The sequence below is a fragment of the Labrus bergylta genome, chromosome 1 (genome assembly GCF_963930695.1).
Source record: "Labrus bergylta chromosome 1, fLabBer1.1, whole genome shotgun sequence".
Classification (NCBI taxonomy): Eukaryota; Metazoa; Chordata; class Actinopteri; order Labriformes; family Labridae; genus Labrus; species Labrus bergylta.
Window position 1 is genome coordinate 4,475,552 of NC_089195.1, and position 27,992 is coordinate 4,503,543.

At 41.5% G+C, this 27,992-nt stretch overlaps 1 protein-coding gene across 2 annotated transcripts in view; it reads left to right on the forward strand.

The window, feature by feature from the left end:
* The window catches only part of sh3pxd2aa (SH3 and PX domains 2Aa), a 126,881-nt gene extending 99,214 nt beyond the window's left edge, over positions 1-27,667 (forward strand). For both annotated transcript variants that reach the window (XM_065966599.1, XM_029278305.2), the window contains 6 exons: positions 3,004-3,087; positions 11,420-11,537; positions 14,421-14,824; positions 16,213-16,262; positions 17,042-17,161; positions 18,481-27,667. In XM_065966599.1, the coding sequence (XP_065822671.1) occupies positions 3,004-3,087; positions 11,420-11,537; positions 14,421-14,824; positions 16,213-16,262; positions 17,042-17,161; positions 18,481-20,499 (2,795 nt within the window). In that variant the 3' untranslated portion in view covers positions 20,500-27,667. The remainder of the gene's footprint in view (positions 1-3,003; positions 3,088-11,419; positions 11,538-14,420; positions 14,825-16,212; positions 16,263-17,041; positions 17,162-18,480) is intronic.
* Positions 27,668-27,992: the final 325 nt, after the last annotated feature.

The window sequence follows — 27,992 nt, forward strand, 5'->3', positions numbered from 1 at the left end:
CACTTTCTCTCCGATTTCAGACTCTATCCACTAACCTGACCCCCCCCCCCCCCCTTGTGACATCACAAAGGGAAGTAACCCCTCCCCCAGGTGGGTGACACTCCCACAGCTAGGTGTTTGTTCTGCCCTCTGAGTCTCCCTTTCCACTGTAAACAATAGGATATGAAGCGAGAAAGCCCAAGCCACCAATCCCATCCAAAGAGGGGGCGTGGTCAGACTCAGCTCATTTGCATTTAAAGCTACACACACAAAAACAGCCTGTTCTGAGCAGGGCTGAAATAGAGGGGTTAATAGACATGATCAAATACAGGATCAGAGTGGATTTTTAGCAAGAAACTTCAAAGACATGTTTTGGGGAGCTCTGAGATTTTTTCAAACTTGTAGAAAAGGAGTATAGTATGTGACCTTTAAGTCAAATGAGTTACGGTAAGACAAGTATGATGAGCCATATGGAAAAAACTGAGTGTCTAATTGAAGTAGAACTCACATGGGCTGCATCTATTAGCCAGTAGTGGTTGGCTTTTACTAAAGAGGGAAAACAGAGGGGATGCATTGTTTTATCTGGTCCCTGCTGAAACTACATTAGCTGCTTCTTTCATAAAACCTTTGACTTAATTTAAGTGTACTTGGGTTTTTTGAAAGGCGCTATATAAATCCAAGTTATTATTATTATTATTATTAACTGTTTGTGGCCTAGTTGTACTGTGAGTAATAAAGCCACTATGTTTTTACAAGGTGCAGATTAAAAAAAAAAAACATCTTTGTTCCCTGTGCATCAATTTGAGGGCTAACGAGAAGATGTCTCTTTGCGGATGTTTCCCTGCAGAGCATCTCAGTAGACCCCTCTTTACACAAGTGCACATGGGAGAGAGCGAGGGGAGACGAGCCACCAAAGAAAGTGCACCTGTGATGTTTTTTTAATACTCTGAGGAGAACTTTTTCTCAAAAACACCACAAGCCTTTACTTAGTGAGCACAGCCGGCTTGTTTTAGGAATCAAGATGAAATATATACCATTAGAAGAGCCAAGTAAATTATGTGGAAAGGGCCTGAGCTACACCCACACACACACACACTCTTACCCCTCCTCTGTCAGTGGCCCCATTCTCCCATTAGGCCTGGTGTCTTTGTGTTTGCACACATCGTCACTTCTTATTTCTGATCTCCCTCTCCCCGCTTCCTGTCGTCTCTTACATCTCATTATCTCTGCGTGGTCTGTAACCTAATTCCACTGACAGCCCTGCCTGCTGGAGAGGAACCGACGAGCGCAGGCCCCAGCCCCCACTGAAATTACCTCGAAATAACATTTCCCTCTGTGCCTTCCCTTAGCTGATATTTCAATTAGGAGGTCAACAGGGGTAGGGTGGCGCTCACTGGGATGGATGGAAGGCAGAGACGAATCAAAAGAAAGAGGAAATGACAAGTAGCAGCCAGCGCACAAAGAGAGGAGGGCAGATGTCGAGCAGGAGGAAAGATTGGGAGACAAGAGGGTGAAGAGTCACCAAAATTACATCAGCACTGTACAAAGATAGGCAGAAGACATCGGCTGTTTCCATCTGTCTTTCCCCAACATGAATAGTTTTGTTCTTCATGTGGCCTTGGAGATGGCACTTCGACAGGAAAAAAACGACTTGTTCTGTTATGACTGCTTCTTTATCATGCTGGCTTGGAACTACTAAGGAGAGATGGAGGCTAAGAGTTCACGCTGTGCAAGTTTCCATTGAGATTCTGGATGCAGACATCATCGTTTCCCTCTTTCATATCAATCAGATCTGTCCTTTTGATCCTTCCTATGTGAGCCATTGATCCTTCACTCTTCAGTGAAGGATGTAGTAACAACGGTTCAGATAAGACACGGCCACTGAGAGTCTATTCCTGTATCTGTATCTTGCTCTGCTCCCTCTGCTATGATAGACCAGCGCCAGGTCTTTTTTACTCAATCGGGAGAAGTGGAGTTAAAAAAAGATTATGACTGCTTCTTTGCTTCTTCAGCAACGGAGTCATCCAGTGTACCAATTCTTTCACAAACCACATTTCTTCCTGATGAAAAAAAATCATGGCAATGTTATATCTCTGTCTCAGCCAAAGCAGCACGCTTTTACAAGATCTGGCACCACAGATTTAACTTCTCTCTGAAAACTAAAACTGAAAATTGAAAGAAAGCATTTGTGTCCATACTTGTAAAACTTGTTATTTTATTACCTTTTTGTCAGTTTTTCAGGAGAAAAGGGGGTCATTTCCACTTAAAGGACAGAAAGTACAGCTGTTGTTCTTGCTTGAAGTTCATCATTGTTGTTTAAGGGGATCTTTGATCATCATTTTAGCTCACTGGTTTATCAGGTTGTACAGTACACATGCACAAAAGATGAAAGTACACTTTTTTTTATTACTTTATTGCTGGCTGTTTTACTACATTACTAGTTCTCTTTTTTTTTTTTAACATACAAGAATACATACATGAAATGAAATAAAAATAAATAAAAATCCAAAGAAAAGGTACCAAGAGAAAAAAGATAATTAAATTAATTAAATTAAATTAATTAATTAATTAATTAAAAAAACAATAAAGGCACACATTTGATCTTCGTGGTTATCCCACCATCCATACTAAATACATATGATTCTGCCTTCAAATATATTCTTCCTACTCCTCTTTGATTTCTGCTTTTCCCTCCACAAACGTCCAGAATGAGAAGTTTTACCTAACACTTGTGTACTGTGTAATGGATTCACAATAATGTCAACAATAAAAACTAACTTTGCATTAAACAAATCCTTGTCTTAAACACTTAAAAAGCCCTTTTTACCCTTACATAACATGATCTGTTCTCTTCACATGTGACAGACAAATGGTGTTTATTTGCAGTTGTCCTCTGGTGATTCTAACAGCAGCTTTTGTTTGCTTTTGTTGACTTTTGCTAACCGATGCTTTTTTGGACTAACCCAACATTTTGTTTGTTTGTTTGTTTGTTTTTCTTTGTGGCTGCTTCTCATCGCCACCCAGTTACTAAGAGACGCAAGGCACATCTGAAGAGGCTGGACCGCCGCTGGACTCTGGGGGGGATAGTGAACCGTCAGCACAGCAGAGGTGACCTTGGCAACAAAAAAAGCCCACACACACACTCACACACGGAACACACTGCAAGAAGAGAATGCACACAGTACACGTGGATGAGCCTTCTTTATTATAAAAGAGTGCATGAGTCAAAAATTCTCAAGTAAGCGCATTCTGTTGTGCACATTATGGCAAGGTTTTCAAAGGTTGTCCACCAAAGAGCTAGAGCTTGAGATGAAATATGTCAGACAACACTGTCCTGCATGTTCTCTCACGGTGTCTTTTCAATCACTTGAAAGGAGAGCTGTAGCTCATGGTGGCAGATCTAACGGTAGAGATACTTGTAATCTGGGCTGCACTATGGTGCAGTGGTTGTCTCACAGTGAAGGAGGATACTGGTTCGAATCCCCGTCAAGCAGGGCCTCTCTGTGCACGTTCTGCCAGTGCATGTGTGGGTTCCCTCCTTGAACTCGGGCTTCCTCCCACAGTCCAAAGAAATGCTCGTTAGGTGATTCTAAAATTGCCCGTAAGTGAGAGTGTGGCTGGTTGTCTGTCTCTGTATGTCAGACCTGAGATTGACTGGCCAACAGTCCAGGTACACCCGCCTCTGGCACCAACAGCTGGGCGAGACCCCGAATAGGAAAAGCAGTACATATGATGGATGAATTTTGAATATGCTCCTAACTTAGAAAAAAGTAAGCAATAGTTATTTTTTTACAATTTCATATGTTGGCAATTAATAAAGATTGCAAATATATTGCTCTTAAAAATCCAGATGTTTTAGCCTACTATGCCGTTAACATGAGCTCACATAAATCTTTTGTTACGTCTAATGAAGACTTAGTCGCAGAAGCTCAGACAAAGCTAGAACGTGGACCTTTTCAAGAGATAATTGTATTAGCATGTACACTTGTTAGATTTTCTTTTCAGAGATGAAAATGTGGAGAATTATAATTGTAGGATTGAAATAGTCAGAACAAGAGAGAGTCAAAGCAGGCTATTGGTTTGCCAGCTTCAAATGTTTAAGTGCCCTGCTGTAGGTTGAACAATGAAACTGCACAGGTCAGTTTAAGAAAAAATGATTTACTATATTTCTCTTCCTTTCTTTCCACTGTCAAGTTGATATTAGCTCACAAAGTATTACTCATGTTATTTCTCCTGCCTAAAAAAAGACGGTGAGGTGAAGAAGTTCAGATAAAGCTAGGAAGTGGAACTTTGAATGGAGTATTTTTCATTTCACATGCACGTGTTACATTCTATTTTAGGTAATACATTCAGCAAAATTATAAAAGCACCAAAAAGTCAGAATAAGATGACAAAGAAAGTGTTTGAAACTGATTCACCAGCTCATACAGTACAAGGAAAATGCACTGTACCTCTGCTGAGCCCCTCTTTGGGCCCCACTCGTCTTTACTTTCACATATTTTGTGGTCCACATGGTAAACAACCTCATTCACATCCTCAGCAGTCAGCCAACAAACAACTGGCCTGGAGAATCTACCGGGAGCAGATTATTGGGTGGCCGTGAGTCAGCTCTGACAGTAAAATCTCAACTCTCACTCCATCAAACTTGGAATGCTCTTCTACTCACACTGGGTAAAAACAAATAATTGGGCTGCCTTTTAAATATGTTTGGATAATTGAGGCTTTTTCGGCTTTTTCGCAGCACAGAGCAAGCAACCTTGACAACCACCAAGCCATGATGTGAACATAAATGATTGTATAACAGCTTGATCAAAGCAAGCTCCCCCTCGGTTTGAAAAAGCTGTTAATGACTGCTTCAGTTTATGTGTTCAAATAGAGACAAACATGAAAATGTCATTGCACGCTTTTTAATATTTGCATTTCTAAAATGAACTGCAATTTGGTTATGTCAATATTGCTTTGATGCTGAAATGGAGACATGAGTCCATGTCTGAAACAACATTTCATTCCTCTTAGGAAATGAATCAGCGCTAACGTTTCAAAGCTTTTTCCACACTGTAAGTTGGGTGCCTTTCTTCTCTCAGGGTTACTCAGGGCTCCTAGCAGACACCTTGAAGTTACGATCTGTTTTGTGGAAGCTGTTCCTGGAGCAGAGAAACCTCTGTGAAACCCTTAATAAGACTCTTTGTTTCTTGTCTTCATAATATGGCCTGGCTGTAATGAATGTGATACCATCTATATTTAGCAAGCAGGTAAAAAAAAAGTGAAATCAGGAGCACGACATGTGCTGCTTCTACTCCAGAAAGCCAATAGTAACTTCTACTGTACAGGAGACAAATGGAAGGGCCCCTACTTCTAAAAACATACATATTAATATACCAGACATATTCTTATATCACAGCCTCAGGCAGTTGATGCAGTGTAAGTTACACACTTTGCCACATACCCACATCATTAAAGTGTTTGGTTTTGTAGGAAAGAGTGGTAGCTATACAGAGACTGGGGCACACTCAGTCGCAAACCTCACACTCTGGGAATTAAAGTTGGGTAGTTAGGTCTTGGAAGAAAGATTAGAGGATGACTCAGTCAAATAGTAAGAATCAGAGTTAGGGTTACAGCATTATTCAGGTCTGCAGGAACATTACCTAACGAGATAACGTCTGTCAGAACAGCGAGGCTTGGCCCAAAGCGAGCCGGTGGAAAAGTGTGAAAGTGGGGCAGCAGCCCAATCTGCAGAATGGTTTTAATCACACAGAACCTCAACGTCTATAGAGTGTGGATGAGTCACCAGGCTAGCTGTCGCCACTGGAGAATGAGGCCATGAAGCACTTTTGGAGGCCGTTTCTGGAATTCAAGCACTTTTTTTTTTTTTTTTTTTAGACGTCTAATCTTTGACTGTAGTGTAGTGAGAAGAGCATTTCAGGTCTTCTCTGTTTCACTGAGTTTCAAACTTGCTTGTTTTGTTCAATGTGGTTACAGTTCAAATGTTTGAAGCCATATGTGTTATACATTCAAAGATGTCATTTAACTGAGAGTGTAACATTTAACATTGGCTGCCGAGCGATGTATTTTGAACAATTGTGAATCGAGAAAAGAAGACAAACTTTCTTCAAGTTTAAAGGCTTTATATGTGATTTTTCACACTTAAATATAATATATATCAAGTATATCCAATGAAAATAACTCTGTGAGTCATGACTGTCTACAATGGGTGTAACACCCCAGTCCCACTGTCTGTGATGTTTTCAGAGTTTTCAGAGTCCTATCTTCAGTTTGTTTACATCGCCTGGACGGCCGGCTGACTCCTCCCCTTGTGTATAAAAGTTGTTTAATTGAGGGACTAGAGAAAAGAAGAATAACATACTGTACTCACTGCTTAACTGTGTTTCTAGATCACGCTCATTTCAGGTAAATTCACATGCAGTGTGAAGATACGAGCATAATAAAGATCGCTAGCATTAGCATGCTAACACAACAATGCAGCACAAGTTGTTTTGGTTTCATGCTGGTGCTCAAGGGTGACATCTGCTGGATCAAAAAATTGCATATAAAGCCTTTAATTTGCAGTGAGATCAAACCTTTTTTTAGTAGTGTGATGCAGTTGAGTTGAGGGTGTGAGTTGCTTAAGATACTGACAAAACATGAAATATATCATCCCGGACATGCAGTTTGAGTGAGGCAAATGTGATGAAAAAATGTTGCCCAACATGTCGAGATAGGATTGTACATCTCCCAAGAGTAACTGAAGTGACAGCAGATTGTTTTACAGTCGTGGAACAGTTCAAGGGCAAGTTTTATTTTATTCAAGACAACTTGGCTGCAGATGTTTTTGAGTAATGTTTGACGTTGATGAAATAGCATGAAGTCCTTGGGATGGCTCCTGCTTCATTACATGAAACTTGCCAAAATTGAGATGAATGACTATTCCAATTGGTAATAATAAGTGGCTTACCGAGTGTATGTTCCACTTCCTGCATATGAGAGTTAAATACATCTACTACATGTCATGTCACAGGGTAACTGGAGTAACCTGGAGTGTTTAGAGTTGTGTTAACTGTTCGTGTTAGATTTACTCAGCATTGCCGAAATCATCACAGGCCACCAAAAAAAAAAGCTTTGCTATTGTCATGTTGCCAAATTCTAAGACACTTTGTCAAATTCTGCAAATTCACTTGTTTTCTGTTGTTTTTGTTTTTGCAGTTCCAGTTTCAGCACATTTTTTTGCTGACAGGGCACATGATCAGATATGAGAGGCAGCTTCACTCTAAATACAATACTTCACCTAGAGATTCACCAATGGCATCTCCCAGAATGACAAATATGAGGAGAAGATAGCTCAACATCTTTAACACCACAGTGTTAAGAGTTCAGGCCGGTTGACTTTTTAAACTTCTTGTTTTAGGGTTTTGCTGCATTATCATGGAATACATCTTAATGAGAGGCTGTATCAGCATGCAGTGGGACTGGGATTGGTTTGGCTGAAAGTGATGAAGCCACACATACTGTAGGGTAAAAAAGGACTGACACATAAGAGGACAGAGAGTTTTCAAATTGTAAGAGTTACTCGCTGCATTGCGGACATGTCAAAAGGCTTGACCAGTCCGCCCCTTTATCCAACCTCTGAAATAGTCTCACCATGAAACCTGCAGCTGCTGCCGCCTTCAGTCCTTTTTTTTTGTCCGTGGATTTTCCAGGTTTTTCAATCATTAACCACTCTTCACTTTGTGACTGTATTACCTTCTGTCGGCGTGCTGTCCAATGACTGCACTGTGCTGTCTGCCTGTCTGTGCCTGAACTCGGTTTCAACTGTGCTTCAGTCCAGACCTGCTGCACCAGATGGCCCGAGGGTGTGCTACTGGGAATAATATGACTGCCAGAAAGCAAAGACAACCACAAGAAAAGTGTAGTGGAACTGGCCTGGTGCCGTGTTTTTTTATCTTGAAAGTTTTAGCACAGTGACAAAAAAGAAAAAGCAGCTATCATTGAAGAAAAAAAAGTTCCAGCCTCCTCGTCTTATCCTCGCCAACCTTCTTGTCATCCCCATTTCCCCCCTTCTCTGCTTTGTGAGTGGAGGCACCACTGTCCGGGGCCTGATAATGCATTGCCAGGCTTAGCGATAAGAAATGGGTGAGTGAGGTTTTACAGCTCTGCACGGACACATGAGATACAGCGTGATTTAGAAGCGCTGGAAAAGGACAAAAACAAAAGACTGATTCAATATGATTTATGTTCTCCCGGGGAGCTCGTTTGCTAATGGAGGGAGAGCAGTCGTCTCCTCCTCCAGAATCTGCAGCTCGTGTGCTGACGCAGATTCCCTTTGCTCTTTCACGGGATGCTTCATAGAGATGATGTTGACAGTGAAATAAAGGGCGCACTCAAGACCAAAATTAAATTAAGGTTCATCACTTTTTTGACTCCCAGATGCTCTGTCACAAAGCCGGGTCAGGGTGTCTTGAGCTCGCTGCGGGTCTCCGATTGGCTACTGGCTTGCAGTGTGACCTCATTGTGTTCTTGGCAGGGGTTCAATAAAAAACTGTCCTCCCTCCTCCGCCCTGCTTGTCCTTTCTCAGAGTGCTATCATTTTCAGCAGGTCCCTAATGTGATTTGTAGTCCCTACTGACCCTCCTCTGGACTCACTGTGCCGTCACTGCAGTGTGACGCTGATGCCAATGCAAACACATTGATGGACCACTGAGGCATGTGCACAGCTCATGAAAGTCACAAAACACAGATGTGATTAATAGATGTGATCAGTGACATCTTTCATTCTTAGCCCCTGGGAATGATAAATTCAAAATAATCACCTTGGCTGATAAAAACCAGTCTGCCGATCTTATTTTTTCAAATATGACCTGACACACATAACTGTAGGTGTCAACATTTATGATTTCCAATATCATGGGGATATTAAACTTCTTTTACAGAACATAAAATGCAGAAAGAAGTGCTTGGATTGATTTAGAAATGTTGTGTTCATGTAGTTTGTCCAGCAGATCATGCATAAGAGTCCATAGTTTACTACATTCTCAGCACCGTCTGCAGCTCATGCTCCATTACAGCTGAGCACATGGAGGTCTGCATTGGGATTGTGCTCTTTAAAGTCTTTATATGTGATTTTTTGATCCAGCAGATGTCGCCCTTGAGCACCAGCATGAAACCAAAACAACTTGCGCTGCATTGTTGTGTTAGCATGCTAATGCTAGCGATCTTTATTATGCTCGTATCTTCACACTGCATGTAAATGTACCTGAAATGAGCGTGATCTAGAAACACAGTTAAGCAGTGAGTACAGTATGTTATTCTTCTTTTCTCTAGTCCCTCAATTAAACAACTTTTATACACGAGGGGAGGAGTCAGCCGGCCGTCCCGGCGATGTAAACATACTGAAGATAGGACTCTGAAAACTCTGAAAACATCACAGACAGTGGGACTCAGGTGTTACACCCATTGTAGACAGTCATGACTCAGAGTTATTTTCAGAGGATATACTTGATTTATATTATATTTAAGTGTGAAAAATCACATAGAAAGACTTTAAAAAAGTAATTTCTTATCATTCTGGAGCCTTATGAGTGTTTTTCTCCATCATAGACTTTACTTCTGAATGCCTCCCAGCTTTTATTTACTATTCATCACAATCACAATTGATTTTTAGTATATTATTTTTTGTCCATCAGAGAGTATAATGCCACCTCCTGATTGGTTCATTATCTGAGAACCTCTCCTGGGACTACCTCTCTGCTGTGTAATGTAGTATTCTTCACGTGTGTTGTTTTGTCAAATCTTGTGAGTGAAAACTAGTCGGTGCTTTTATCATCTGTTTCTACTGATTTGAGATGCTACATCAAGACACAACAAGTCTCCTGAACAACTTACCTGATATTGTAAAAAAAAAAAAAAAAAACTGAATCCTGGAACAATTTTAAAAGCACAAATTGTGAGTGTTGGGCAGTTTTATGAAACAGAATGAGACCAGAGGTTTAAGGTTTTTGTTGTTGTTGTTGGGGGTCGTGTTGGGTTTGGGTTAGGTTTTTTTGGAGGGGTGCTGGAAAAACTGCCCCTAAAATTAGTTGAGGATTTGAGAGGGATAAAATAGTGAAAAACAAATATACCACTTGAAAAATCTTTGTATATTTTTTCTAATATTTCCAATAGACAAATTCAGCCCATGGCTGTAAAATTTGCTGCACTATCAGTCTGAGAAGAACGCCTCCTTATTGAAACTTTTACAAAGTACAAAACATGTTGTTTGTATTCCATCAATACACTCGTAACAAGCTCATGTATTAAGGAAGACGTCGCAGATTATTTTGTGAGCCGGCACATTTGTTATTCCCTGTCCATCTGTGAGCAATCACCCCTAGCTCTGCACACACACACACACACACACACACACACACACACACACACACACACACACACACACACACACACACACACACACACACACACGCACACATAAATACATAACATGCTTTGCAAGTTGAGGTTCAGGGCTAGACATACCACCCTGTTTGACATTACATTATTGACCCCAGCTGCTCCGCACTGAGAGGCAGGAGAGGAACTGGAATCCCCGCCGTCTGAACGTACCCCACCTACTGAAAGCATGCATTCAGATGAATAAACACTCGCACACATACCTCTGAGTTACCCTCCCTGCCCCTCATGTTTTCATCAAAACAGTCTCATTACCTCCAACAATATCAGGTCTTATTCTCTCCTCTTTATTTCATTTATTCTGTACTGATTAAGATCAATACCTACAGCCACTTCTTCCATTGTGTTCTCTAGCAATGGATGAGGTTTTTTTCTTCTCAGCATACCGTATCCATTTATATAGGCCATGGAGTGCAGCCAAAGTGGTAATGTGATCATCTCTCCTTGGTGTCCATGGTCTGATCTACCTGCCAGTCTTAAGACTCCTCTTCTGCTCCCATCGTTTTGCCTTGAATTCCTTTTGGAAGCACTGCAGAGTGCGTGAGACAGGATTGGCAATCAGAAAAAAAGGGGTATGAGCGGAGATATCTTGGTCCAATAAGTCTTATCTTCTCAAATGAGGCCCTGATGTGGGCCTGCATGCTAGAAGAGGAATCTCCCTGTAGAGAGAGGAACGCTGGATCAAGGTCCAAAATGGGCCAGGCGTGGATCAGAAACGAGCCGCAAAAGAGGAGAGGTTCAGCCAGTAGGGGGAGCCGGTTGTTATGATTGTCTTAACATGAGGAGGGGGAGAGGGTTGTGTTTGTGTTGGTATGAAAAATAGTCAGAGCATTTTAAGTAGGTCAAAGTCGTCATTTCCCCCCCTGATATGTTCCTCTGGGATAGATGTAAACTATATGGTATTATCACACTGCAGTAAAAAAAAAAAAGACTGTTAAATGGCACTATTTCACTCATTTTGTTTCTTTTTTCTCTCTCCGTTACCTTTCATGCACTCCAGAGGAGAAATATGTGACAATACAGCCGTACACCAGCCAGGGGAAGGATGAAGTCAGCTTTGAGAAAGGGGTCACCGTGGAGGTCATCCAGAAGAACCTGGAAGGCTGGTGGTTCATCAGGTGAGTAAAATCTGCTCAGGAGTAAAAGAGCATCAACACACAGCAGTTTATTAAGAGAGTGTTGTTGTTGTTGTTGTTGTTGTTTCTAATTTATAGCTTTATATCAGGCGACCAGCTTTTTCCAAATTCTATCACCTATCCTTGCAGTTGGCATGAGCATACAAATCTACAAATGATACAGAATGAGTGCAAATAAAACAAAGAACAAAAAAGGCTTTTGCTGTTTCCTAAACATCACAAATAATCAGGGTTGATGTTTCAATCGTTCAAAGTGTAACCAATCACGTGCTTACTAAAATGTCCATATCGTAATTGTGCCCAAGTGCGTCCCCTTTCAGTAACATATCACGTATAGATCTGGAATCGCACTAAACAGAACGTGGCTCATCAGCAGCTCTTATAATGGAATCAAATATTTCTCCATTATGACAAATCAAAGACTTCTAGAGAAAGAAGTGTATTGATGAATAGACAGAGAGCACTCCTCTGATGGTTAAAAAAGACTGAAGTAAGAATGATATTTCATTAATATTTTCATCACATTGAGCTTTGTATTATTGTCAGCTAGCAGCATATCATGGGTCAACATATCATTCTGTACTGAATCGGTTGTTAATTATAATTCCTACATTTTTGAGAAATGTTGTTGAGTTTTCTTCGATTATTGAGAATCCGTCAAAATGTTTCAAATCTGCTTTCTATTCGATATATTTGTGTGTATGAATTGACTTCCTTTCATTTTTAGCTTTAACCGTTAGCCTTGCTGGCAAAGAAATGGGGGGGCTGATCTGCATTTAGGATTGCTATCACATGCTGCCTTGTGGCTTTCGTGCACATGCTCCCGTAACAGGGTGCAGGCGGATATACTAAACACATTTATTGAAAGGTGCTTGTGTGATTTTGTGGAATAAAGGCTAAATTTGTTGCCTTTTGGGGAGTTTCCCTTTATCAGAATAAGGACAGTAAAATTTTGGATACACTCAAAACGAATGTTAGAATGTTTGATTAATAGTTTTAGAAAAGTCTTGATTGAGTGATTGGATTTTAATTACGTGTGTGCAAGATCACAGTGTTGTATCTATCTACAAGGAGTTAGCACATGTCGCTACATTAACATAAAGAACACATATTTAAAAAGTCAGGTTCAAGGGGCCTTTGTATGTGGCCCTACCTGCACTATAACAACATGTCATTACCCCTCATGTGTATTGTGTTGCCAGATTCTTGCAGCTACAATTCACATCCCTAATGGCAATGCATGAACTTAGGGAGGAGGGTGTCATATGCTGTACAGATGCTAAAGACCCTTCAAATGTATGATATGTCATATTGCTAAATAAATAGCAAAGAAATAAAAAATGGATTTGATTTATTCACTCCCCTTACTGCAATGCATAATGACTCATTTTAGAGCATGTTGTCCAAAAATTCTCCAGGTGTACATCTGAGTCATGCTGCACTCAATGTGCCCCCTTTTTTTTATTTTTTTTTTATTTACAGTGAAATCACTGTAAAGCACAGGGTTTTATTTTAGTCATCGGGACTCCTTGTGGCCACAGCTGGGGTCAGGCAACAGGGGAGCCGAAATGATCCCATCTCTTCTGAGCAGAAAATGGCCCACCTAGAGGCAAATGAGTCAGAGTTGCTTTTAGAAACATTACCTATTGTTGCACACTGCTCTGTTAAATGAGCCATTTGTTTTACAATGAGTGCGGAAATGCGGGGAGCATTTGTGTCTCTTTGCATATATAATACAGTCTATTTACGTGCTTTTGGCTACCTTTGGCATCATTAGAATTACAATAGCTTCTGCTTTTCAATATTTGTTATCTTACACGGTGCATTTTATTGCATACTTAAGTCCAGAGGATGTGGACATTCTGTTGCAAAATCAACCCCCCCACCTCAAGAAATTATAGTCGGACTACATCAGTGCCCCTTTAAAGGTGGATTTGTCTCACACTTTGAGCTGCGGAGACTGATGAATAGAAAAAAAGTAATGAAATGCTCTCAGACTCACCTCAAGAATAAATGCCCAAAAAAACCCAAATAGGCAAAATAATGTGCCAGAAGAACTAGAAATCTGACTTTCTAAGATTTAATAAATATACATCGTCAAAAAAAAACAATAACGGCTTTCTCTTATTGGAGGAAGAAGTGCTATAATTAAGCAGTGAGTGTCACATCAGTCTCGAGTACAGGCTTAATTCCCCGGAAAATCACAGAGAGATGTAGCATATTATAGTGAAAAACAAAAATCTTGACCAAGAAAAGAGAGACTGTTTTGTTCATTATATGACTTTAGAATGACTCATACTTTGTTCCTCATACATGAGAAGTGTTCTGTGGGTGTTCACTTCTTCTATAGTGATTCATGATTACTATGCAAATTTTTGACAAATAGAGGCAGGTCTCAGTTAGAGGCCCATATGCATTTAGTGTTGATTAGTTAGTGGATCAAACATCTGGAGAAAAAGCAGCAAGACACAAAAAAACTTCAACATTTGTCAAAGAGAAACAGAATGTTGCTGGTATGCATAGCAGCCATGCAGAAGGTTGGCATACTGTCCTAAAAATCAAGATCAGATAAGTCATTTCTAACTCAATTTGTTTAGCGTTATCCTAACTTGGTGCAGAGTGAATATTCAATATTCTAACTGGTATACATTTACAATTATCAAGTCATTTCATGGACCAAAGTAAATAAAAGCCCAGACAATTAATTGAAGTTTAATTGTAACCAATAATATATTTTGTTGTAGTCCTGCTTGGTACATTTACCCTTCTTCAAACCTCATGTCATGTAAACATACCTGACGAGTTAGTGCAGTTGAACTTTTACATGAGAATGCATTCATTCTGTGTTATGTCTCCTACCCACAGATACTTAGGAAAAGAGGGCTGGGCCCCTGCCTCCTACTTGAAAAAGGTAAAGGAGGACTTCTCCCCTCGAAAGAAAACTCTGACGGGCCCCGTGGAGATCATCGGCAACATAATGGAGATCAGCAACCTGCTGCAGAAGAAGTCGGTCAGCGAGAAGGACATCCAGACGGACGGAGAAGCCGGCACCTCACCCGAGCGGCACATCTCGAAGAGCGAGATCAGCCTGCCCATGCCCTATAACTCGGAGATCAACGCCGAGACAGGCAGGAGGCTGAGCGCGGGACGGGACACCAACAGCCCGTGTCTGGGAATAGCAGCGAGCGCCGCACTCAGAGAGAGTAAAACTAGAGGCGAGCCAGGGTCCCCAGCTGTTGCTAGAGTGGCGCCTCATCGAGTGGAAATTGGTGAGCATTTTGTGGAGTGTTTGGGACATAATGAATCTTTCTGCGGCAGTGATTAAATCTGTAAATGCATAGACGTGTAAGAGAGAAGGAAACTTTAGACGAGACATTAAAACATGCTGCTTTCTTTCTGTGTAGGCTTTGATGCTATAGGTAAGATGCTGGTTTTATCTGATTGTAATCTGTGGTGGTGTAATCTAATCTCAGAATCTGACTCAATAATCTGTGAGGCTGTTTAACATGGGCTTTAAAAGTTTTTGGAGAGATACATTTATCGCCAATTTTTAATTTGAGCAAACGGTAATCTAATTAGTGCTCAGTGTGTTTGTTTGCAGGTTTGCTGATATGCACTTAATTAGGTTTATTCATCATTTCCTCTTTTGATTAACATGTGTTTGGGCAAACCCTAAGAACCTCAGTGCTCACAGTTGTCTCTTTCCCTTTTTGCAACATCTGCTCTGTGCACTCTCATGCTCAACAAACGCCATGGAGTCAGTGTACTGAAATCTAAAACTTTCAGAAATATGAGATGATCATTTGTGTCTGGATGTTGATAGTTAGTTTTATTGCCAGTTGCAACCTCGCTATGTTATTTTTGAAGCTATGATCTATAGTAGTTTGAATTGTGACTTCATATTCAAAAAATAATCCAAGAGATATATTTTTTAAATAGTGTATACACTTGCTGTGTAAGGATCAGAACAACATTTGGATACTTGTGAAAAATCCTTGGTTAAGAAAATAGACACACTTGGGCTACAGGAAAGAAATGATAATCAAGCTTAGGTTGTTCAGCTTCTAACCATCAAGGAAGCCTAGCTTAGTGAGCCACTGCATACTATATATGATGAAAATGAGATACTTACCAAGTAAGGATGCTAGATGGTAAAGTAAAGTAAAGTACTTTCCACTATTTTTGGGGTGCTTTGGACTGAGTTTCTAACCTTTTTGTAGTGCTTCCCTACCATACTAACTGTTAATACCAATGGTAATCTTAAAGGAGCCTTGCTGATGCTACCTTGAGTATGGGTTCCTTGCTACATCTGCCTCATGGACACACTTCTGTGTGAGTTTGACTATCAGTCAGTCATCGAGATAATCTTTTTATTCAATACACGAGTCTCCAAATCCAGTAATGAGACACCAAAACGAGTGCTATGAATGAAACATTCTGGCTTCCTGTGTAACCCTGGGTCTCTAAAAGTATAATAAGAAATTTGCTCATTGGTGAGAAGAGCGGGTGTTACTTTGAGTGAAGCTGTCAGTCTGAAACCAACACCATGACCACCACCAGCCACTCTGACTCCAAGGGCATGGGAACGAGGCACAAATGTTAGTCTGATGTGGGTTCATACTTTGTAAATGATTGAGATGTTTCTTTGGTTTATCAGGCTCTCCAAATCTGAGGCAAAAACCTCCCCCAAGAAGAGAAGCCAACCTCGTAAGTAATTAACAAGCTACTGTTTTTCTTTAGGGCTTCATTTGGAACAACGCTATGTTCACCAGGACTAAGCTATGTTCACCAGGACTAAGCTATGCTCACCAGGACTAAGCTATGTTCACCTGGACTAAGTTATGTTCACCAGGATTAAGTTATGTTCACCTGGACTAAGCTATGTTCACCAGGACTAAGCTATGCTCACCAGGACTAAGCTATGTTCACCTGGACTAAGCTATGTTCACCAGGATGAGGCTATATTCACCTGGACTAAGCTATGTTCACCAGGATGAGGCTATATTCACCTGGACTAAGCTATGTTCACCAGGACTAAGCTATGTTCACCAGGACTAAGCTTTATTCACCAGGACTGTGTAAGCATCACAGAGCTACCCATGATCACAATGAAGAATGATCTAACAAGCTGCTGGTGCAAGCTGAAAAAGATTTTTCAAAGCAGTACAAAAAGAGTAAGCAAGAATAACAAGTTAAACGGAAAAGGTTATTAATGAGCTCCCGGTTGGCATAGCAACCCCAGTAACAGCAAAGCACAGAGAAACACACAAGTTCCCGCATGTCTTTAATTATCTGATCCACCACTGAACACATTTGAATTCTGTACATGCTTTGATATGTTTTTTCTTTATCACATGAAGCCTAAAGCATACCTTTAAACGAGTTGTCTCTTTTCTTATGCCCGTACACTCATTCTGAAGTCATGGCCAGATACAGTATAATGATGTCTAAAAATGATGACATTTCCCCCTCTTTTTCTGATGCAGGGATTCCAGTTACCTAAGCCACCAGAGCCCCCTGCTGTGGAAGCAGAGTATTACACCATAGCAGATTTCCAGTCCTCAATCTCCGATGGCATCAGTTTCCGTGGAGGACAAAAGGCTGATGTAAGAGGCCACATCTACATTGTTGTTGCTGAGATATAGACAGTCAGGGCTCATTGAATATGAATGGTGACCGAGTGCCGCCCCAGATAGACTCGGAAGCTGAGGCAATAGCGATTCGACCTTGAGATTTGTGTTTGAACGTGGTGATGTAGAAAGAATGAAACTCTGCAGAGACTCTGGTAGAGGGATGAGATCATTCAGAAACCTTCAAGGTAAAGTTATGGTGAACTGGGAGTTGTAGGATTACTATTGTGTGGTCTTTTTTCATTGATCTCCCTGCAAGAAGAAAAGCACATCTTAGAAATGTTGTCCTAAACCCTTGGCTGACGTCATTGGAGACACTCAAACAATACATTTCACCTGGACTGAAGTATTTTCGCAGGAAGAAAGCCGCAAAACCGTCAAATCGCCAACTGTTTTTGGTGCCTAAATGGAACCAACCTTTGAGCATTTGCCCAAACAAAACTCAGTGTTTGCAGTTTGGTAAGCTTTCGTAACAGATCAAAGTTTTGGTAATGTAATAATCAATGCTATACTGATATCAGAATGTAGATCAACTGACCCAATCTAAATAGTTTTGTTGTTGGACATCTGTCTGTCTCAGTATCAATCAATTTTTGTAAGATAGTTAGTCGTAGATATCAAGTCTTAGCAAAGTTTCAGCCATGCCAGCAGAAAAGTTAAAAGGAGTAAAAATTAAAGTTTTTCTATAGCCCTTTTCAGACTGCTGTTGCTGCTGCAATACTTACGCTCCCCTGTGGCGTTTCACCTTCATTGTGAATGTCGCAGAGGCATAATGGGGGGGACGAAATGATCCCACCTCTGTTCCATCTTTTGAGGTAGTATGAGAGGAGTTACAGGGGTGAGGGAGTACACCACTGTGTGTGCATGCACGTCTGACTGTGTGTCTATGTGGAGATCCTGCTGTGCCGTGCATTGCTTAATGGCGATGTGAATTTACAGACTGGGACGCTAATATTATGCTGTCGCAGAATCAATATGAATGTTTAAAGAAGTATTGACCGCTGAGTTTAGTTACAGCATTTTTTTGCAAAAATGAAAGCAGTCTGTAAAGGGTTTATGTCTCTGCCGTGTGTACACTTAAGACAATTTTTTGGTTATCAAGGTAAGTAAGGAGCCTACAAGAACATGGGTTACACACAGCACTAGGTTCTCAGGAGGATGAAAGGCACCACCATCAGGGGAAATACTGTGTTTTTAGGAAATTCGACCAATTTCAATTTTAAATTCGACTGAAATCCTGCAGAAGGAGAAATGCTCTTTTCAACAGCATGCATCCTTTTTGTCTTGTCGTATAGGTAATAGAGAAGAACCCTGGGGGCTGGTGGTATGTGCAGATCGGAGAGATGGAGGGCTGGGCCCCGTGCTCCTACATTGACAAGCGCAAAAAGCCAAACCTCAGCCGCCGGACCAGCACCCTGACTCGGCCCAAAGTCCCACCCCCCGCACCACCTGTCAAAAAGCAAAACTCTGAAGAAACTCCCACTCCTGCTAGCTCTGTTCCTAAAGTCGCAGAGCCGCAGAGCAGGCCTGTGTATGAGGAGCCTGAATATGATGTCCCTGCCGTTGGCTGTGAAGGTGAATCAGACACAGATTCCCTGAAGGATGAGCGCTCCCTGGATGTGAAGATCAGCAACGTGGTCGGTGACAAGTACCGCAGCTCTCCTCCGTCCTGTAAGGCCTCTCCTCCTGTCTGCAAAGCGTCCCCCGTCTTCACTCGCAGACGAACTTCCTTCAGATCCGTCGAGGAGGTCGGAAAAGAAGAATGCATCTACGAGAACGACGGCTTCAGGTCGAGCAGTGGCGGCAAAGGCACTGCGGCCAAAGGTGCCAGTGAGCCAAATTCCCCAAGGATCTACCATTCCTCCACAGTTCCACGCAAACCCTCCGGATCCTCACCTTTAGCGGGCAGACCCATGAAGACCATGACTCCGGAGATGAACAGGAGAAGCCAGACCCTGGGCAGGCACATAGACATCAGCCTCAGGTCTCAGGATAACAGCCCACATTCTTCATCAGACGAGTTGACCAGAGGACCCAAGAAAGTTCCCGCCTTCAGCCGGGATGTAGAGCAGAGAATAGGCCAGAGCCCCTCAACCAGACCCAAGCCATCCGTCAGACCCAAACCACTTCTGACCAAATCAGAACCCCAGACTCCTGAGAGGATGGACATCGGCTCTCTGAGACGACAGCTGAGGCCTACAAGTCAGTTTCGACACGGGCTCAAACCTGGACGCGGGGAAGACTCTGAAACGGCCTCGGTCATTTCGTCAGAGGATTCCATGTGCTCCCACAGCACCTCAGATCTCTCTTCTGTGTACTCCAAAGGGAGCCGGGGTGACTCAGACGTGGAAGGCCCCAATCACTACCGCTCCCTTGACGCCTACAAGAAGGTCCAGGACTCTGAGATCAGCTTTCCGGCCCGGGTGGAGGTCGAGGTCCTGGAGAAGCAGGAGAGCGGATGGTGGTATATCCGCTGGGGATCCGAGGAAGGCTGGGCTCCCTCTTACTACCTGGAACCTGTGAGGCAAGCAGCTGATGGAGGCCGGTCGGAATCAGATGGACATGGAAGTGGTGGGAGTAAGTCCAACAGCCTGGAGAAAAATGAGCAGCACGTTTTGGCCCTCAACAACATCAACATTCAGGGTCTGAACCAGCAGCACCAAGGTATGAGAAGGAATACTCCGCCGATTCCTTCGAAGCCTCCTGGGGGTTTCCAGAAGCCGTCTGGGATGGTAAATGGAGGTGTTCGGATGAGAAATGGGGTACGCCAGGTGGCAGTACGGCCACAGTCTGTGTTTGTGACCACCACACAGCCGGCCAAGGATGCACACTACATGACAGGCTCTCTGAGGCGCAATGAATCACTGGGCAGAAGTGATCACTATGGATCTGGTTCCGCCACTCTCGGTGTGCGTAGAAACGCCTCCTTCAGCACCGTGCGGCCACATGTAGTTGTCGAAAGTCAGACGAGGCCTGTCGAGCGCTCCAGCCTCGGGTCGTCGGGGAGCGCGTTCAGCACAAGCAATGTCCAGGACGCCCTCAGCAGAGTTAGCCAACGCAACGGTATCCCCGTGTCCACAGTCCGACCCAAGCCCATAGAGAAGAGCCAGCTGATTCACAATAACCTCGGCAGGGATGTGTACGTGTCCATCGCTGACTACCGGGGCGATGAGGAAACGATGGGTTTCACAGAGGGCACCTGTTTGGAGGTTCTGGAGAGAAACCCCAATGGATGGTGGTACTGCCAGGTGCAGGACAGCCTGCTTCCCCGCAAGGGCTGGGTCCCATCCAACTACCTAGAGCGGAAAAAATGAAACCATCCCCACACACTTTTCCCCCGTCTTTTGATGTCTTCAAGGACATGGGTGGCTTAAGAATGTTACCTGCAATCTCCCATAAGCAATATGTCCTTGAAAATGTAAATTTAAAAAAAAAAAGACTTAGTGTAAAAAAGAGAGATGTTTAAATCTGTTGAGGAGGAACACTTTTAGTGCTGGTTTACTAAAATGTATACACAGAGGAGAGTCAAGATTTGTAATATTTTGGCAGGATTGAGAGACAGAAATGTGGGATTGGTCACCCTTCAGTGAAAGTATTTGAGGAGGACAGTGTCTGCGAGATAAAAAAAAAAAAGAAGATGAATGGGAGCTATAAACCTCTTAAAGAGGTTTGCACCGCATAATACGGAAGTTGAGCAGGGTAATGGCTATGGCTTATTCCTGCCCATTTCTGACTATGATGGCCGATAAGTGCCTTTTTGTGTTTGTTCACCTGAATGGAGGTCCTAAATGGTGGATGGCAAAAACATGAAACAACCAAATCTTCTTCGAGTGCCATAGACCGATGAACACCACCGAGAGTATATCCATAAGTAACAAAGCTCACCAAAATATAACGTTGCCCTGGAGCACTCTCACTGGTCCAACAAGATTTAGTCTCCAGATTCACCAGAAAATGTATTCACCTTAAGCCACACGTCATCAAGCACGCTAAATCCCCATGTTACTCACGTTATCAACTTTTTAAAAAACTTTCATTGTACATGTTTTAACGTCTTCTGCCAATGCAAGTCTTCCTTAGGGAATTATTTCTGCTCTCTTGTTACATCTGTTTTAACTGACAGCCTTGAATTGGAAAAAAGTAAAAACTCTTGCTCTATGTTTAAACTATCTTAAGAACTGGCTTAATACACAGAAGAAGCCCATTGAAATTAGCATGCTTTGTTTTAGAGCTTCAAGCTCCAAAAAAATTGTTAATATCAGTGTTGTTTTTTGTTACCCAGATTGAAAGATCTGAAAAAAACCTGCAAAACTTGAAAAAAAGACAAAAAAAACGTTTTAGTTTTCTGGATAATCAAAGGAACAACCATTATCTTAAGATCTCACCTCATATGAAGTGGTTAATCACCCTGAAAAAATGAACAAGAAAAGGTTTACATTTACTCTTAATGCTTTCAGGGACAAGTAATGATATATGAATATGTATGTGTTGTGTTTTGTTGACATAAAATGTAACCGCTGATGAGTAGATATGAAAATACTGGAAATGCAGTGAAAAAATAGAATCCCAGGGATATATATGCAAAGCATTTAGCCCATAATGTGATCAACACCAAAAAACAGTCTTTTGTGTGTGATTTTGCGACTTATTTATGACACAAGAAACGCAATGATTTATAACTTCTGAACAGAAAACACATTTTCCTGTCAGTACCTGGAATCACTTGATACTTAATACAGATGTAAAGAAAGAAGGTTAAGGAGGACTTTTACACATTCTAAGATTGGAATAATTTACCTCACAAATAACTTTCATTGTGACATTTTAAATACTTCTATTTCTATCTTGGATCAAAATTCATAAAGGCTGATGTTCAAGACTGCTGAAATGGTTTTCTAACGAAAGTTGAGGCGCTCTTTAAGGCTGAACGCTAACTTTTTATGTTTCTGCTGGACAGTTATCATAGTATTATACAAAGTACAGTACCTGCTAGATCGCAGTTGTCTATTTTAGTGAGGCATATTTGTTTTATGTTTGTTTTTTGTTGTTCTTAATTTGTTACCTTGTGATCACACAGCGGCGATAATGAGGAATGAAGTGGTTCTGTTTTGTGAATTAGTGCACTTTAAACCTGTTTTTATGGTGCATTAATGTAAAGTGCAGTTAATACTCAGCATGTTATTTATTTTAGATATATTTTTAAATTATTTAAGTACTGAGTTTTTTTTTCTAATCTCAGCTCACAGATGAGATGGCACTGTTAGTGACAGTGACCATGCTAAAGTTTGGGTAGAATTGGAGAAACAGAGACCTCTTGTGGGCAGTCACAGGTACTACAACTTGATTTTCTTTCAACAAGGCTTACAAGCCATACTACCTCAGTGCAATAGGAAATGCACTGCTGGCCAGTGAGTCTCACAATTACAGTGTACAGAAATCTAGACTTTTTCTTTTTAAAAAAAAAATCTGAGTGCAGCTAAACTTTTTTGTAGCACATGTTTTTTTTATTGGGCAAATTTTTGTTTTAAAATTTGAAAGAAGTTCCTTTTTTTTCTATGCTGTGTGCTGCAACTTTAGCAAATCATGGGTGCTTCCTTCATCTTTATTGTGCTTTACATAATGCCTGATTTTATCTATATTTATTATGAGGAGTTTTGTTTCTTATCATGGTTTGACAATCACATATCCCCTGTTAAAAATACACTGATGCTCCAGTCAGATTCACATTTTTAATCAATTAGGCTTCTTTACCTAAATATGCAAAAAGCAGCCTCAATTTGAAATAACATTTGGATGAGTATTTGAGGTATTTTGTCATTCATCTTCATGAATAAAAAGTCATTTAAACCCACATAAGGACCAAAACTGAAGATGTTGTTATCAGGCAACATGGCCGCTTCCCATCTAGACGAAGGCATTATGTAAATGTGTTGAATCACTGGAAACATTTTCTCTCCAGCACATATTATTGTTACATAGTGCTTTCTTTGATAAAGATAATTTCACTTAGCTGAAATAGCGAGGGAATGGTTCTGTGACAAGCATACATTTTGCTGTTTTGCATCTATCTGCCCTCCTTCCCCCCCTTTCTTTTATTTTTTTTGCTCTATCATATCCTGAAATGTACCGGCGAGGAATTGTGCAATAGATAAGAAACACATCAAGCTCCAACAAAGGTCACACAAAGGTCTGGAAGATTTGTGAACAATGCCACTACATCTGTTGGGTGTAGATATTGCCAGTCAAACTGCCAGTCATGATCTTTTACCATCGTTCTAAGTGTATCTTTTTTGAAGGGCACTTGTGAAAGGCCCTATAAGCATCAGAAAAAAGTCATTGGACCAAAGCAGTTAAATGTGACATCTCATCATCTCCTGACGTGATGGACTTTTATAATAACAAACATGAGGATCTGTTCTCCTCCTGCTCGGGATCAGCAGTGGACAGAATGAATGAGCAGCACGGTAGAAACCCGCTGACCCGTTCTGTATTGACATTAAAGCCACCTGGGGTCTTCTTCCAAGACGGCGAGTTATGGGCCCATGATCAGGGGCCTCAGTGGCCCTGCTCTGAGCTGTCACGTTCGTGCCTGAATGGAATCTCTATAGTTTCTTGTTTTTGTGTTGTTGTGTTTTTTTCTTCTTCTTTCTTTCTCTTTCCCTCTGGAGTGTGTCCTCTCTGCACCTACGCAGATGTCTCTCTTGACATTTACTCCACTGTTGTCACACTGAGTTCTGACTTTCCCCTCAACAATCACCGCGGCACGGGGGAGACATTTGGAACCCGCCGGCAAAGAGACTTGGATTGGGAGAGTTTCAGCAGTAAACAAGACAGCTGATGATGAATGCTCCTTCAGGCCGTTTCAGTTCAATCCATCAACTTTCAGGTTCAACACCAAAAATAGAAAAACCCTTTCTTTTTTTTCTCCCTTTGCTGAGCCCCAGGCAGGCCTCATCCATGAGATACAGGTGAGCATGTCATCGTGCTAAAGACTGAGTGAGCGAACAGACCAACACACACAATATGTTGTAGTTTAAATCTCCATCTAAAAAAAAAATCCTGTTTTTGCTCTTTTCACCAATAGTTAGATATGAATATTGATGCCTCTCTCATGTTATTAAAAATGTTGTTATAGCCTCCTTACTCTTAAAATGCTTTAAATCTAACTTAAAGATGTAAAAGCAGATTTTGTTATATCAAATATAAATAATTCTCCAGAATGCCTCTAACCAAAGTCTGCTGTGTAAACTTGAATTTGAGAATAGACTTTTCAGTGTGCTGTGAACTTTCAAACTTCTGTAAAGAAAAACTCACTTCAGCATAGACTGTCTCTTAAATGAGGCAAAAAAATAAAAATAAATCGGACCAAATAAAATTCAAAGGATTTTTTCAGGATGTTTGGAGGAGATCTTGGAAAAAAAAGAAGAAGCTTGAGACAGCAGAGAATTGGATTAGCTGTGCATGAAAGAAGAAGGCCTTAAAAAAAAATCTGCAAATATCTCTAGATGTCAAGACTGGAGAGAAATAAAAAACATAAATAAAAGTTTTACAGCTTGAAGATTATGAAACATTAGGAAGTAACTGCACTCAGCCAGTAAATGGTCACACTTCTTCTTGAATTAGAACTTGTATTTCGTACTGCTTTGTTTTTGTACGCAGCAAATGAGTGAGATATATTGGTTTAATGCGTATGCTCTGGGGGAGCTTATAGGTGGATTTTTAACCTTTAAAAAAGAGCAGTGCTTGCAATTATCTCAGGCCAAGTCTTAATGCTAAGCTCAGTTAACTACCTCTGGGCCAGCTTTACATTAGGTGCACTGGTATGAGAGCGGTATCAATCTTTTTATCTAACTATCATCAAGGAAGCCGTTAAGTGTATTTCCAATAATGCAGGGCTACACCTGTAAGCAACAGGATTCTTATTAAACCCGCTCAGCTTATCTGATAGACATCATTGGTTCTTAAACCTGCGTGCAGAATGGAAATGGAATTGGTGAAGGCAGTATTTCTGCATCCTACCTGCACAGCTCAGCATGTGCACACATGCTAACACACACTCAGCAATGATGAGGAAATCGTTCATGGCAGAGGAAATGTAATATGAGTTTCCTGACATATTCCTAAAAGGTCAGCCGGGTGAGACGGCTCCATTACACCAGAAACCTCGTTTTTATTCCTCACTCTCGTTTTTATTTTAACAAATGGACGGCACCTCTCGAGCGTGAAGCACCTTAAGCTGTGTAATCCCAAACACTAGCTGCTGCCATAGCATAATCTTCCTCCCCCCATTCTGCTCTCTTTTCTCTTTCTTCCTCAGCCACACATTTTTCATTTTCTCTGTTTCCTCGACACAGCCGAGCTAAGTCTATTCCTGGTGAAGTGATTGAGATATCTGGGTGGGTTGTGCAGGGAAAGGGTGGGGGGGGGGATTGTTTGTGTGCATGTTTGTGTTTTTGCATGATGAGATGGGTTGATCGCAGGTGCACTCAGAAGAAAGAGAATTGGGAGGTCAAGGGAAAGGATTGTGAGAGGAGGATGCAGGGAGACATGAGATGGATCAGATAGTGGATTCTTTGAGACAAGGTGAGAGCGAGGAGAGAGGAGCTCCGCTTTGATGAGAGGCAGATGAAAGGCTACAGTGGGCTACACTTCCTCCGTGAAAACTATGAAAAATAATTCCGTCTGACTCCTTCCAACCGCATACCTAATGAGCTCCTTGTGTCTAAACGGGAGCCGTGAAACCTCATCAGTCCAAACAATGTTTTAATTGCAGCACTTTTTGAAGCTGCTTTACCAGGAAGTGCAAGTCAGTCAGAGACGAACGAGTTTACACTTCAGCAGCTTCTCTCTGTCTCGCTCTTATTCCAGAGAGGAACTTTAAAAATCTGATCCCACGTCTGATTTTTTGCTTCTTTTTGCTGTCAGTGTCTTCAGATCTTATGGAGCCCTGAGGGTGTGAGAGAGTTGGGCAGGAAGTTGAGAAAGTGTTTTTTCTTTTTTTTTTGGAATGAGACTTAAAAAAACATGGCTCCAAATGTTGGATTCTCTATCTCTTATTACTTTGTGCTTTTTGTTGAGAAAATAATTGAGCGCTATATAAAAGTGTAACGAATGATGTGAAAGGCTTACTCACGTCAAATGAAACGAGGCTTCAATTCATAATAGGAAGAGAAATCACTAAACGAAGAGAAGTCAACAGCAGCGAGCTCTGGAAACGGTGTGATTGCTGAGTTAATAAAAGGCAGACGTTTGATTGAAGGAGGCGTAGGTTTTTTTTCGATAAGAAAGTTTGAGTAAGTGTGTGGGAGCAGGTGGGAGGTATATTTAAGAAGATGATTTTGTAGGTTTTTAATTAACATCTTGGTTTTTTTTAAGGGAAAGAAAAAAAAAGGTAAGAATAAGTTGCAGGACTTTTTTTCTCAAGCAGTTGGGGGTGAAAAAAATCCCAAAAGCCTGTGAATCAGGGGAAACTGATTATTTATGTCATTTTTAAAAAACTTCCTCACAGAATCACATTTGTTTGACGCGCCAGCGGGCATCAGTGGGGAAGCTGTCTCTGAGCTCCAGAAAAAGAGGCTGTGTCGAGGAACGAGGCGTGCAGCTGTGTCTCTGTGGCACTTTTCTCTGTCTCTGTTTGAAACCCCCGATTCCCTAATTAGCACAACAGTGTGTCTTAATTAACCCCTAAACCTGTCGGAAGATATTCCAGCGCCAACAGCTTCCTAATCAAGAACGCCACGGCTTCTGCCATTCTGCGTTGGCGGCGTGCCGCGGTGGAGGTGAGCTGTCAAAAGTGATTGATTTTGGGTGTCACAGCTGAGGTAGATTTATAGAGGTGGTGCCTGTTTTTAGCCTGGATGTTGCATTTATAGAAAAGAGTTTGTCATCGCCCTGCTGTGGAATGCAGCGTGCCAAAAAAAAACACTTGGAAGTTGATGCCATCAAGCAGTCTGACAAAAACAATCTGTTACCAGCATGTCTACCACACTAACAGACTCAGTAACAACTACAGGCCTCGAGTTGGACCAAAGGAAGTTTTATTCTTTTCTTTTTTTATCACCATTGTTGTTATTGCAAATTGTGTTTCATTGAACGTCTCTAAAACAACTTAATTTCAAAAAGGCATGCTTTGAGCAAGCTAAGAAGGCTTTTTTTTAAATCACTGCTAATGTCAATGAATCATCCAATGATGAGTCATCTGCCCACCAAGTCATGGTGATGAAAGAACACTTAGTGTTCAAATCCTAAAAACACTGTACATCAGTGGACCAGGATTACATTGAAAGAGAGCTGACACGGCCCATTTTCAGATCTAATCCATTTTGCCCACGTGCATCCTTTTTAAAACAGGACGTTTTCTTATCTACCCTCTCATTTTGACAGTTCTTGTTTCTTTTTTTTGTATCTTGTACATGTTTACATTGTATCTCGCATTGCCCAAAAGAGAAACAATATTAAATGTATTATCTTTGTTGTTTTAAACTGGCTCTTTTTTTCATTTGTGTCACACTTCCAGTCATATGTGCTCCTGCAGATAAAGCCCCCCCCCCCCCGCCCGCCCGCTCCTAGATAGTGTGTGACAGTAATATAACAGATTGAGACATTTATCTTTATTCGCCTTATTGTGAAAGCCAGATTAAGTGAGTTTAGATGTGGGGGAGCAGAACAATGCATCTGGTTATATATAGCAAGGTATGACTTATGAGAGAAAGAGTGTGAGGAGGTTGAGAGCTCTGAATGAAGACGAACGAGTTCTCGGAGCCCCAGTTTCCCTCTAAAGAGGGGAGACGACAGCTCCCCTGTATCC